Raw genomic sequence first — 13,126 nt, 5'->3', positions numbered from 1 at the left:
AGCGCACTTTTTTGGCAAAAAATACACTTTTTTGAACAAAAAAATAAGACAACAGTAAAGTTGAAAAATGATGTTACGCCAAGTAAATTGATACCCAACATGTCACGTTTCAAAATTGCGCTAGTGGAATGGCGAAAAATTTTTTACCCTTAAAAATCTTCATAGGCAACGTTTAAAAAATTCCACAGGTTGCAATGTTCTGAGTTACATAGGAGGTCTAGAGCTAGAATTATTGGTCTTGCTCTTACGATCACGGTGATACCTCACATGTGTGGTTTGAATACTGTTTTCATATGTAGGCGCTACTCACGTATGCGTTCGCTTCTGCACGTGAGCTTGTCGGGACGGGGTGCATTCAATTTTTTTAAATTTTTTTCTTATTGATTTTGCTTTTTATTTTTACACTGTTCTTTAAAAAAAAATGTGTCACTTTTATTCCTAGGACAAGGAATGTAAACATCCCTTGTAAAAAAACATGACAGGACCTCTTAAATATGAGCTCTGGGGTCAAAAAGACCTCAGATCTCATATTTACACTAAAATGCAATAAAAAAAAATGAAAAACAAATGTCCTTAAAGGGGTTGTAAAGCTTCACTTTTTTTTTTTATATATAGCAAACATGTCATCCTTGCAGCTGTGCAAGTTTGTCCCTGTCCCTGGTCTAGACTTTATATTCAATTGTGATCATTCAACTAAACTAGAATGGCTAGGATCCAGTTCTCCGCTGAGCTTCCATTGATCTTTGTAAGGATATTATTCTACTGCATAGTTTGGTGCCATCCACAAAGACTGAAATGGTACTTTTAATTCCAGATTTTCTATCATTAGGTAGTAAGGGTCCCAACTCTGAACCTTGGGATACACCACCAATAAACTTAAACAATGAATCAATACCATTACTCTCTAAATACTGTATTTTAGACAGTTTTCTATTATTTACAAACTGAATTTTCCAAGCCTGTAGACTTTACCTTACTCATTAGCCCTGTGTAGGGAACTGTGTCAAATGCTTTGGCCACATCCAAGTATATTATTTCCACAGCCACTCTATATTTAAGGAAGGGAAACTTACACACTAATAAAGTATGTAGCTTGACTAAAATTATGAGCTCAGCCTAATATGGGACTTTTGAGGGTGGCATTTCCAAAAAGCAGCAAAGACACAATATACCTTGCATCTATCTCCATACAAAAGGGATAGGTTCATTTTGGGTGGAATTGTTCTTTGGCTGCTTTATACTACAAGTTAAGTGAAGTATATAAGGGCTACATAAAAAAAAAAAAAAAAAAAAAAAAGATTCTTTCTGATCAACAATGACTGAAAACTGTAACTTTGTTTATGGCAAAACATAAGCCTTGCATACAGGATGTAGCATGTTTAATAAAGAACTATACAATGGCTAACATTTTTCAAGGCATGATGAATTGTTCTATTCGTTGGCTCCTGATTGTGCAAGTAGGACCATCGACTGTATCCTCCATGTTCTGACCCAAAAGTCTGAGGCTAGGGTGAAAGCATGCATAGTACAAGATCAGAGAAATAATACCCAACCCCAGGGCAACAACTACTGCAATACTAAGTATTACAAATACTAAAGTGTTTGTAAAGATGGGCCTGAGGTAGAAGCACAAGGCAAGAATTCCAGTCGTGGCTAGGGTCCGAACAACATAATAAATAGTTAGAGGGACCAGAGTTCTTGATCCTTTTATATTGAAGAAGGTAAAAACCAAAATGATTCCTACTACAGTCCTGTACAAATATTCCATCCTTTGAGTTCTGCAGAAATTGGTTCGTTCCTTACAAGCCCAGAAAAAGCCACCAAGGCCCAGTACAACCACCAGACCTGTGAAGAAGTTAACATTAGAGTTTAGGAGAAACACAATGCTGACAATCCAGGAGGTCAAAGTGAACAATTTATAAAATACATAGGAGAACATAGGAGCTCCGACACTGATACCCTTCTTTCCTGGCAAAGATTTTCGTAGGGACATTTGATAATCAACAGTGGACCATGAGATACTGGTAACAGATACCAAGATGGATGCATCTGAAATCAAAAAGAGACCATTAATTATTTTTTTTGTCCATCAACTGGGATCTTCTACTCATTTAAAGCATATGTAAGGGCAAAAAAAACATTCTGTATGTAGAGCTGCTTTCCTGAGGGACACAAGATAAATCAGTAACCCCTCTGGTTGCCCTGATCCTGTAAGTCCTCTGCCACCTCTGATTTCTGTGTGGCAATCCGGTTAATCTTCAGCTTGAAAGTGTTTAATTGAATGAAAGGAATATTGAATGATAAAGCAAAATTGTTGACCCAAAAGATGGTTTTTAGCCAGCAGACAATATTCATGTGCAAATTAGAACTGTAATTGGATTCACAGTGATCACTGACTGTTAAATCCTGTGGAACTACAAGCAACAGCAAAACAATGAATGGCAAAGATGTCTGTATATAGTGTCTATGATATGCTGGAACAGATCCTTGAATGAAAGATATATATATATATATATATATATATATATACACATACACACAGTGTCTATAAGACTGGGCTATCGCCCGCTCACCACACTGGAACATATGATGATCTCTCCGGAATGTGGCTCAAGGGATGAAATCCAGCATCCTCCATACCACACCACAGCTCACACAAATCTGATATCCCTGCAGGGTGCATGGAACAGGAGCAGCCTCCAGGCTGCTGCTGGACAGTGAAGGGAAACTGTCCACAAGTGTTCTTCCAGATATCCACTGGGTAACTCCTCCAGAGCAGGCCGCAGCTCACCCTGTAACAGATTCCCCTCATACAGATCCATGCCAATCTTAAGAGAGAGTGCCAGGCCTAAAGCCTTCTCTTTTATAGTCCCTCCCAGCGGTCTGCTCTTCTCCATCAGCCAGCTGGTAATTGTAGTTTCACATAATACAGCCAGAGGGGGAATCCTACCCATATAGACTACATGTTCCAAGATGCTTTGCTCTGTCTTGTCTCTGATCAAGAAAGTAACAGGACATCCCACACTGGAACACTAGAGAGAAACAGCTTCCTCTGAAACACAGCATCTTCTGATTGCAGGAATAAGTAGGTATTCGGCTACTGGCTACATTCCCCCCACACACACTTAAAATGTTTGCTCCCCAAAGAGGCAGGGATATTTCACTTTTTGCTACATAAAAAAAAGGTTAGTCAACTCTAACCAGTATTCAAATTCAACAAATGCAGACAAACATCTGGATTCTGCTTAACCCCCGGACCAATTTGCAACCAAAGGACCTGGCCCCTTTTTGCGATTCGGCACTGCATCATTTTAACTGACAATTGCGTGGTCGTGCGACATGGCTCCCAAACAAAATTGGCGTCCTTTTTTTCTCACAAATAGAGCTTTCTTTTGGTGGTATTTGATCACCTCTGCGATTTAAATTTTTTGCGCTATAAACAAAAATAGAGCAACAATTTTGAAAAAAATGCAATATTTTTTACTTTTTGCTATAATAAATATCCCCAAAAAATATATAAAAAATGTTTTTTTCCTCAGTTTAGGCCGATACATATTCTTCTACATATTTTTGGTAAAAAAAAAAAAAAAACGCAATTAGCGATTATTGATTGGTTTGTGCAAAAGTTATAGCGTTTACAAAATAGGGGATAGTTTTATAGCATTTTTATAAATTTTTTTTTACTAGTAATGGCGGCGATCAGCAATTTTTATTGTGACTGCGACATTATGGCGGACACATCGGACATTTTTGACACATTTTTGGGACCATTGTCATTTATACAGCAATCAATGCTATTTAAATGCATTGATTCCTGTGTAAATGACACTGGCAGTGAAGGAGTTAACCACTAGGGGGCAGTGTAGTATTATGTATGACGTTATGTGTTTTTTTTATTGTAGGGGGCGTGGCCTGGCATGTGATGTCACTGATCGTCCTTCCCTATAAAAGGGAAGAGACGATCGGTAACAGCGACACAAGGAAGCACGGGGAGAGGTTTGTTTACACAGGCCTCTCCTCGTTCTTCAGCTCTGTGACCCGATCACGGGACACCAGCGGCGATTGGGTCCTCTGGTCCCGCGGCCACGGTCATGGAGCACAGGAACGGGTCGGGAGTGTGCCGCCGGCGGTGCATTAAACGAAATAAGGTACCAGTACGTGATTGTGCCCAGCCGTGCCATTCTGCCAACGTATATCGGCGTGAGGCGGTCCGTAATTGGTTAAACCACCTGTACACATTTTCAGTTAACTCATAATCAGTTTTCTGACATGCCAGGGCAATAGCCATGTCCCACCCAGTGGTGTCAGAGGTCACATCAAGGCTACCTTCCAACCCAATTGATGGTAGCAGAGTCAGGTGTAGGGACTGGCCTTTGAATAGTGCAAATCAACTTGTCAGAGTTTTCCCCCAGCGTATCATGGGTAAGTCTTCTAGGAGGGTGGATACTTCTCCTCAATCTGACAGGAGAATGAGCTTCTGGCTTTGGTGCAAGATTTCTTTCAGGACTTTTTACAGGACTAAAGTTCTCTTCAGGACTTGTTACAATAGTAGAGTTCCTTTCAGGCCTTTCACAAGTGTAGAGTTCCTCTCAGGGCTTTCCATGAGGGTAAGGTCACGAGTCCCCATCCATAAGTCTGGGCTTGGATTAGAAGGCCCCGATTTGAGAATGGTAAAACCAGCCTCATGAATAATATTGGAGTTCAGTACATTGCTTCCTCCTCTAATAAAGATGTTTCCTTCTCTGTGTGATTTTGACTCCATTACAGGTAAATATCCATCTGTAAAACTAAGCCTCCTTCAGCTAAGTTCAGCATTGATCCTGTATTTCCAGTTTTGGGAGCATCTATTTCCTGAGGTGATAATGAAGCATTCATTTCCATTTCCTGATCAGGTGACTTTTCCCCCTCCTTTGTTGATCTTATTCTTTTGGTCCAATTATTGATTCCTGATTGAGCATCAATAGCTGGGGACCACAACCAGCAAGGCAATATCTCTTCATACTCACTCTCATCTTGTACCAGCACCACAGGGTGACTGGGAAGTCTTTGAGGAGAACAGAGTCCACCCAGATGAGAAGTTCTGGGTGGACTCAGTTCCAAGTGAGGTGAAGGAGGCACTCGAACAGCATCTGATAAAGGAAAAAGATGATTACGATGCCACACATTGAGAGGCTCTAGCTTCCCTTCAAGCTTGATTTGGTAAATTGGTAATCCTTGAAGCTGCTTACAGATTACATATGGTTGAGGCCTTCTGCAATCAGCCAATTTATGTTTTCCTGGCACACCCAAGTTCTTTAGCAGCACTTGGTCCCCTGGCTGTAAATCTTGCACTTTCACCTTGAGGTCAACATTCTTCTTATTTCTCAATGCTCTGGTGGCAGCATGTTTCATAGCTCTCTCATAAGCTTGCTTCAAATTTTTCTATCAATGTTCTATATACCACACTATGGGAACTTATAAAGGCATCATCTGCAGATGTTCCAAAAACTAGATCAATCGTAAGTCGAGCTTCTCTCCCAAACATAAATCTGTATGGCGAGTATCCGCACACCATACTCTATAGGCCCCTGATTTTGCAGATGTCCCATAGGGGCAGCTCATATTGGGAGTTTTTCTCTGAATACAGGGTAAACAGAAAAGGCAATAGCTCTCAATCTCGATTCTCATATCAGGCCAGTAGAACCTATCTCTGACTAGGCGGAAAGTTCTTTCTATGCCCAAATGTCCATGTCCATCGTGCAGAGCTACCAAAACTGAAGTAAGATGCTTCTCAGGGAGGAAAAGTTGCCAGGTTTCCTCTGACTCCTCAGCAGGGCCCCTCCTATACAGCAGACAGTCTCTCAGCTGCAACCGATTCCACCCTCTGTGTAATATATTGGCGTTGACTACAGGACTCTTCAACAGCAGCACTGGACCTTGCTTGGCTAGAGCTTCAAGGACTAAAGTGACATTGAGGATCCTGCTCTTGATCAGTTTTAATCTTTTTTTGATAACCAAGGAAGACTTTCACCTCTTACTTGTGTCAATCCAGAGAAAAACGGAGGCAATCCAGAAGGAAGAACTCCTATAGATTTTAGCTCCTATAGTCCCTTTCAGACATTGAACTAGACCTCTGCACAAAGCTTGCGCTCCTTCTGTAGGCACAAAAGTTAATTCTCTGAGTTCTTCTACTGGCCGATGAGGCCCTTCGGGACAGTGCATCTGCATCTCTATTGCCAATTCCAGGCCGATACTTCAAACTAAACTGGAACCCAGCCAGTGCACCTAACCATCGATGTCCAGTGGCATCCAGCTTAGCAGAAGTCAAAAGGTAGGTCAAGGGATTATTGTCTGTCTTCACTACAAACTTGGCCCCATATAAATAATCATTTAGCTTGTCAACTACCACCCATTTCAGGGCCAAAAACTCCTATTTGTGTATCGGATAGTTTATCTCAGAGGGAACAAGGCATATGCCACTGGTCTGAGCCCACCATCTTGTTCTTGCTAGAGGACTCCCCCTAACTAATCTCGACTAGCATCCACATGGAGCTTGTAGGGCTTAGATGGATCAGCATATGCCAAGACCGGGGTCTGTAAGACTCCTCTTTAAACGATAACAAGCCTCCTCACTTGGACAAGTCCATTGTTTTCTGATGGATTATTTTTTTCTTCTCATTCCCAGCTTCTTCACCTTCATCTCACCTTCCTCCTCACCTGAAACCACCTGCAGCAACTCATTAAGGGGTCTGGCAATCTTTGCGAAATTAGCTACAGACCTTCGGTAATTGGAGCAAAACCCCAGAAAGGACCTTAATTCCATTATAGTCTCTTGTCTAGGCCATGCAGTGACTGCTTCCAGCTTCTTCGGATCTGTAGCCACTCCCTTGGCAGAAACATGGCCTAAATAGGTCATGTAAAACTGACACTTTTCCAGAGATAATTTAAGGCATTCCTCATGTAGTCTTTCAAACACTTTCTCCAATCATGCCTCATGTTCTTCTAAGGTCTTCCCAAACACTATGATGTCATCCAGATATACCAGAACTTCAATCAGATTTATATCTCCCATAGTCTTCTCTATTAATTGATGAAAGGTTGCTGGTGCCCCCGAAAAGTCCTTGTGGCATCCAATTGAATTCAAAGAACCCAAGTGGGCAAATAAAAGCAGTCTACTCTTTATCTTTAGCGTGCATCTGTATCTCATAATGACAATTTTCAAATCCAGAACACTAAACCACTTAGCCTCTGCAAGGCACTGGAGATCATCCTCGATTCGAGGAGTTGTATATTGATCCCATTTTTCTTTTGTACCACTATGATGGGTGAAGCATAGGGATTTCTGGATTCTTGAATTACTCCTGACTTCTTAAACTCAGTAAATTGTTCCCTTAGATCTTCCAGGTCACTGAGGGGTATCCTCCGAGCTCTCTCCCTGTAGAGTTTGTCTTCTAGCAACCAGATTTAATGTTGGGCACTTTTAGCACATCCTACATCAAAATCATTATCAGAAAAGATCTTTTCCCAACGGGACAGCTGCAACTTTATCCTTCTTCGCTATCCAGGAGGCAAGACCTCAGCGCACTCCTTTCCTCCATTTCCTTCTGCAGCCCCTGATATTTCTGCTGGAGGTACTGGGGTGGCTTTACTCACTTGCTCCACCAGCATCCGAGCCCCTAGCACCACAGGATGGTCAGTGACATTTCGGAGGCTGATAGATGCCTTCTTTCTGCTTCGGAATAGGGCCTTGGTGGAAACCAACTCAGGAACCATCACTATCTCAGCAGCTTCTGCGTCCGTGTCTCCAACACAACAAAGGGTCCTAGATTCTGCCAAGTGAGTTTGACAGTGTTCTTCAGGCAAGCAATTTCTCCAGGCTGTAGTACCTTCTCTCTCATGTCTAACTTCCATAACCACCCTAATTCCTCAACAGGGGCATTTTCTCCTTAATCCCTTTTTGACAGGCCTGGTATAGTGATCCCAGCTGGCACAGAACCATCTTCTCCTACCACAGTGGCTGACAGTCTTCTCGCTATATCTGTGTTAGTCCCAATCAACAGAGAGTCCTGTTCAGCTCCAGAAGGCCTGGGGCACACCATAGCCAAGGTGTAAAATGTCTCCATCTTCCCTGTGGCTGCTGGTCCAAATGATATCATCATATGGAAACTTGTCAGTCCCAATTACCCACATTTCCAGCTCTTCAAGGTAGCTTAGAGGAATGTGCTTCAAATCTTGATCATAGAAGTCCAGATAAAGTAACTTGAGCCCCCATATCTAACAGTTCCCTGGTATAAACACCTTCTACCTGTACAGACACAAATGGGGATAGCCCCACCAACTTTTCTGGTAATCTTCTCGCTTTGGCTTTCATGAGGTCCTTTCTATTTCCACTTTGAGAACACCTAACTATAGCCCTGGGTGGTGAAAGGACATTTACTCCCTGTACTTGAGTCCTAGATCCCGGTGACGGGTTATTTGATTTGGGAGATGTTACACTCTTCTTCTGACATTTCTTCTCATTCTGTTTTCTTTTCTTTTGACTCTTGGAGCTCGGTTCCTTCTTAAGGCTCTCAGTTAGCTCCTTCACTGAGACCCCCTGAAGTTTCCCACCTTCTGAATTGTTGGCAACTGCTGTAATGCTCTCAGCAGCTCCGCAAGGAAGTTTACCTCTCCATTTCTTTGGGGGCACTGCCTCTGAAAATGCCAAGACTCCCCACACTGAAAGCACTTCCTGGGATTAATCTTGTCCAGCTGAGCTGTAGCTTGAGCTTCCATAACCCACAGCAATGTCTGTTGCATCTGATCTTGAGCTACTTGTGTAAGCAATTTAACTGGGGTGTTCTCAGGAACAGGTAGTTCTGTAGGGGCTTTGGGGCACTCACCCCACTCTGATTCTTTGTCACTGTCCACCTCTGGAACCCCCTTCTCTATTGGCACAGGCTTGGCTGACACTTTCCCTGTCTTCAGGGGGACTTTGGTCCCTTCTCACGATCCTTCATTCTTTTCATCCAACAAGGCTTCTTCCTCCCTGACCAGTTTCATTCGTTCTGGGTAGGTTGGGACCATCTGTGCCCCCTTTAGCAGCAGACGTAGCACAATTGGGTAACTTGGTCTAGCCCCTTGAAGAATTCTTTCCAGTCTGACTTTATCGTCCTCTTTTGGGTCAATCCCTTCTTTCAGAATGATCTGATGCAGAATTTGATCCACTCTTAACAACATCAGCAGACAGTTTCTCTCCTCTGTACTGATGAGTGTGCTCAAACTTGTACATCAAGTGCACACAAAGCTTCAATATAGTCTATGGCTACACAGTCAGGCTTCCCTCTCTTCAAACTCCGCATAACATCTGCAGCGGGGCTTCTAAGGCTCTCAATTATCCTCTGTCTTTTCACTGCCTCCGGCACACTCCATTCTTCCATTGCTTGAAAGGCTTGATCCATCCGTATTTCAAACTCCTCTTCACCTTCTGGGGTTGGTGTGCGACCCGAGAAGAACTGCAGCTTTCAGTACCCCTGATTTGCTGAAATATTAGTGCTTTTTATGAGACTCTCAACCAGCCAGCTCATATCCATATAAAAAGCAGCAGCAAGCACTCCCATCCCAAAAGCATCTACTTCTTCTTCTTCTATCTCAGGACTAGGGATGAGCTTCGTGTTCGAGTCAAACCCATGTTCGACTCGAGCATAGTCTGTTCAGTCACATTCTGAACATTATGGGCCATTTGCGCCAAATTTGAGTGGCTTGTCACGGCATCGCAGTGCATTTCTGGCTGATGATTGGCCAAGCATGCACTATAACCCGCATGCTTTGGCCAATTACATCGCGGAAAAAATGGAGAGCCGTATTTTGTATTGTGTCATCTGCACAGTGTGCACATAAAGCTACCCCAATTTTCCTAGGGGCAAGATCAGACTTGGACACCTTTCCCATCGAAAATCCTCTGGGTTACTGGGTCTTGAGTATGGATCACTGGCCAGAGCTTGCACAGTATGCAATTGAGCTTCTGGCCTGTCCTGCATCCAGCGTTCTTTCGGAACGCACATCCAGTCAGGGGCGGATCCGAGGGGGGCAACGGGGCAATTGCCCCCTCTGAGAATTTCAGGGCGGTTCCGCAGGTGACAGCGCGGCCGGTTCCACGGGTGACAGCGCGGCTGCTTCACGTGGCAAGTGACAATCCGCAATGTGTGGCAGGTGACGTGGTAAGTGACAATCTGCAATGTGTGGCAGGCGATATGGCAAGTGACAATCCGCAATGTGTGGCAGGTGACGTGTCAAGTGATAATCTGTAATGTGTGGCAGGCTAAGTGGCAATTCGCAATGTGTGGCAGGTGACGTGGCAAGTGACAATCCCCAATGTGTGGCAGGTGACGTGGCAAGTGACAATCCGCATTTGGTGACAAGTGACGTGGCAAGTGACAAGCCGCATTTGGTGGCAGGCGACATGGCAAGTGACACCCTCAGGGCTCCCACTGATTCTGCATTATGGTAAGTTGAACCATTTAATTTTATATTACAATGTAATAATATAAATAATGCGCTTCAATCATCCTGGCACCATAACAACCATGGTGCCATAATAATTGAAGCTCCAATACCAGCCATTTCCCATATAAATTGCCCCCCAAAAAACATATTTTATAGCAGTGCCCCTCCCAAGACTAGACTCTGGATCCACCCCTGCATCCAGTGCTGCTGGAGGCTTTGTAAACAATCACAGGGTGCACCTGTCCACCGACTCGGTTGATCGACTGACCTTCATAAAAATAAATCAGTCTTGGATCAACACCAGCTATTGGTTCTGGGCGCCGCCACCAGCGGCTAAGGCCCAATTTTTCAGCCCCCGTTTAACAGGGGCATGTAATTACAATTTTTGATGCAATATTTTGCAGGATGGTTCGTTGCTGCGCTCAACTACAATATCTGTGAGTGGTTGCAGTATTGTGGCACCAGCACCAGTGGCTAAGGCCCAATTTTTCAGCCCCTGTTTAACAGTGGCGTGTAATTACAATTTTTGATGCAAAACTTTACAGCAGGGCTAATTCCTGCGCCCACCAAGAGTAAGGCCCAATTTTTATGCCCCTGTTCAACAGGTGCATGTAATTACAATTCTTGATATAATATTTCATAGCTGGCCCGTTTATGCCCCCATCAAGAGTAACTGTGAGCACTTACAGTGTTATGGCACCAGCACCACCACCACCATCACCACCAAAGGCCCAATTTTTCTACCACTGTTCAACAATGGCATGTAATTACAATTCTTGATATAATAGTTCACAGCAGGGCATTCCAGCGCCCACCAAGAGTCACTTTGAGGGCTTACAGTGTTGTGGCAACACCAACACCTTAGGCCCAAATTTCTGCAGAGCATATAGGGCAGGCCCCTACTTTCAAACATCCAATTTACAAACGTCTCTTACTTGCAAACGGAAGGAGACAACAGGAAGTGAGATGAAATCTACCCCTAGGAAGGGAAATTCTCTACTGTAAGAGTTGATATGGGAAAAGCGTGTCTCCTCTTCACTGATGCTTTATCCCAATCCTTGTTTTACTAAAAAACCCACATTTTCAAAAAACATTTGTCATTGGAAGTGAGGTGAAATCTTCTAAAGAGGTTTCCACAGACAGCAAAAAAAATGTTAGAGGGGTGATAACCCTTCCCTATGTTTTCCAAAAAGCTTAGAAATATATTTTTTTGACTGGAGCTACACTTTAAAAATGTACCAGTTCAAAATTACAAACAGATTCTACTTAACAAGAAACCTGCACAGTCCCTTTCTTGTTTGTACCGCCTGTATACTGCTGTTCTGAGTATATAGGGCCTGGGGGCCCCACGCCTTTTCTTTTTTTTTTATTTGGGTACAGGGTTCCCCTTAATATCCATACAAGACCCAAAGGGGCTGGTAATGGGCTGAGGGGGGTACCCATGCCATTTTTCTCACTGATTTTCATCCATATTGCCGGGACCAGACATTACGTTAAAACCGCAAGCAGTTTTAAATGACTTTTTTTCCGTTAGAAATGTCATTTTGTGCAGGGACTGTTCTAAACACGGGAAACACGTGCCACTTCACAGGTATACTATAGACACCCCAGGCACCATATTTAAAGGAATATTTCACTTTTTTTTCACTTTAAGCATCATTAAAATCAGTGCTCCCGAAAAAACTTCAGGTTTTAAAACTTTTTTTTGCATTGATACATGTCCCCTGGGGCAGGAACCGGGTCCCTAATCCCTTTTTAGGACAATACCTTGCATATTAATTAGCCTTTAAAATTAGCACTTTTGATTTTGAACGTTCGAGTCCCATAGACTTTAAACAGTGTTCTAAAGTTCACGCAAATTTTCGGTCCGTTCGCAAGTTCTGCTGCGAACCAAACCGGGGGATGTTCGGCTCATCCCTACTCAGGACTCATGGATCCACGTCTGCAATGCTCTTACTCTGTATTTCCTACTGTCAGTAATGGTATCACTTGAACCTCTAACCCATCAGCTAAACTCACATGCCCTGTACACAAGATCGGACTTTCCAACAACAAAACCGTTTTTCCGATGGATGTCAGCTCAAACTTGTCTTGCATACACACAGTCACACAAATGTTGTCGGAAATTCCGAACGTCAAGAAAGCGGTAATGTACAACACGTAAGAAGAGCTGAGAAAAAAGTTCAATAGCCAGTGTGGCTCTTCTGCTTGATTCCGAGCACGCGTGGACTTTTGTGTGTCAGAATTGTTTGTATACACACACTGGGATTTCCTGACAACAAGTTTTGTTGTCGGAAAATTTGAGAACCAGCTCTCAAACATTTGTTGTCGGAAATTCTAACAGCAAATGTCCAATGGAGCATATACACGGTTGGAATTTCTGACAACAAGCTCACATGGAACATTTGTTTACAGGGCATCAGTCTCTTTCCAAAATCCATCCGGAAAACTCTCTTGCCACCCTATCAGGGCATAGGCATAATCTTCCTCAAATTCAGGCTTCACGTCCACAACATAGGATCCTTGCTCTAGAACAGCCCTTTTTATCAGCTGTCTCACCTCTCTTTCAGACCATCCAATTCCAGGCATCTTCACCACACTGGCCAGTTCCAGTTGAATTCCTTGCTCTTGTGCCCAACTGGTGAGTCCATCTTCCCCTTCT

The 13,126-nt window shown here is 43.3% G+C and overlaps 1 protein-coding gene across 1 annotated transcript in view; it reads right to left on the bottom strand.

Annotated features, from left to right (window-relative positions):
- Positions 1-1,362: 1,362 nt before the first annotated feature.
- Positions 1,363-13,126, bottom strand: part of XKR9 (XK related 9) — a 29,405-nt gene continuing 17,641 nt past the window's right edge. Inside the window, exon 4 of the mRNA XM_077492857.1 lies at positions 1,363-2,049. Coding sequence (XP_077348983.1) covers positions 1,412-2,049 — 638 coding nt within the window. The 3' untranslated portion in view covers positions 1,363-1,411. The remainder of the gene's footprint in view (positions 2,050-13,126) is intronic.

The sequence above is a fragment of the Lithobates pipiens genome, unplaced genomic scaffold (assembly GCF_037356315.1).
Source record: "Lithobates pipiens isolate NorthernLeopardFrog02 unplaced genomic scaffold, aLitPip1_a1.2 Scaffold_19, whole genome shotgun sequence".
Lineage (NCBI taxonomy): Eukaryota > Metazoa > Chordata > Amphibia > Anura > Ranidae > Lithobates > Lithobates pipiens.
The sequence above is the reverse complement of the archived record's forward strand: the minus strand, read 5'-3'. Positions and strand labels throughout refer to the sequence as shown.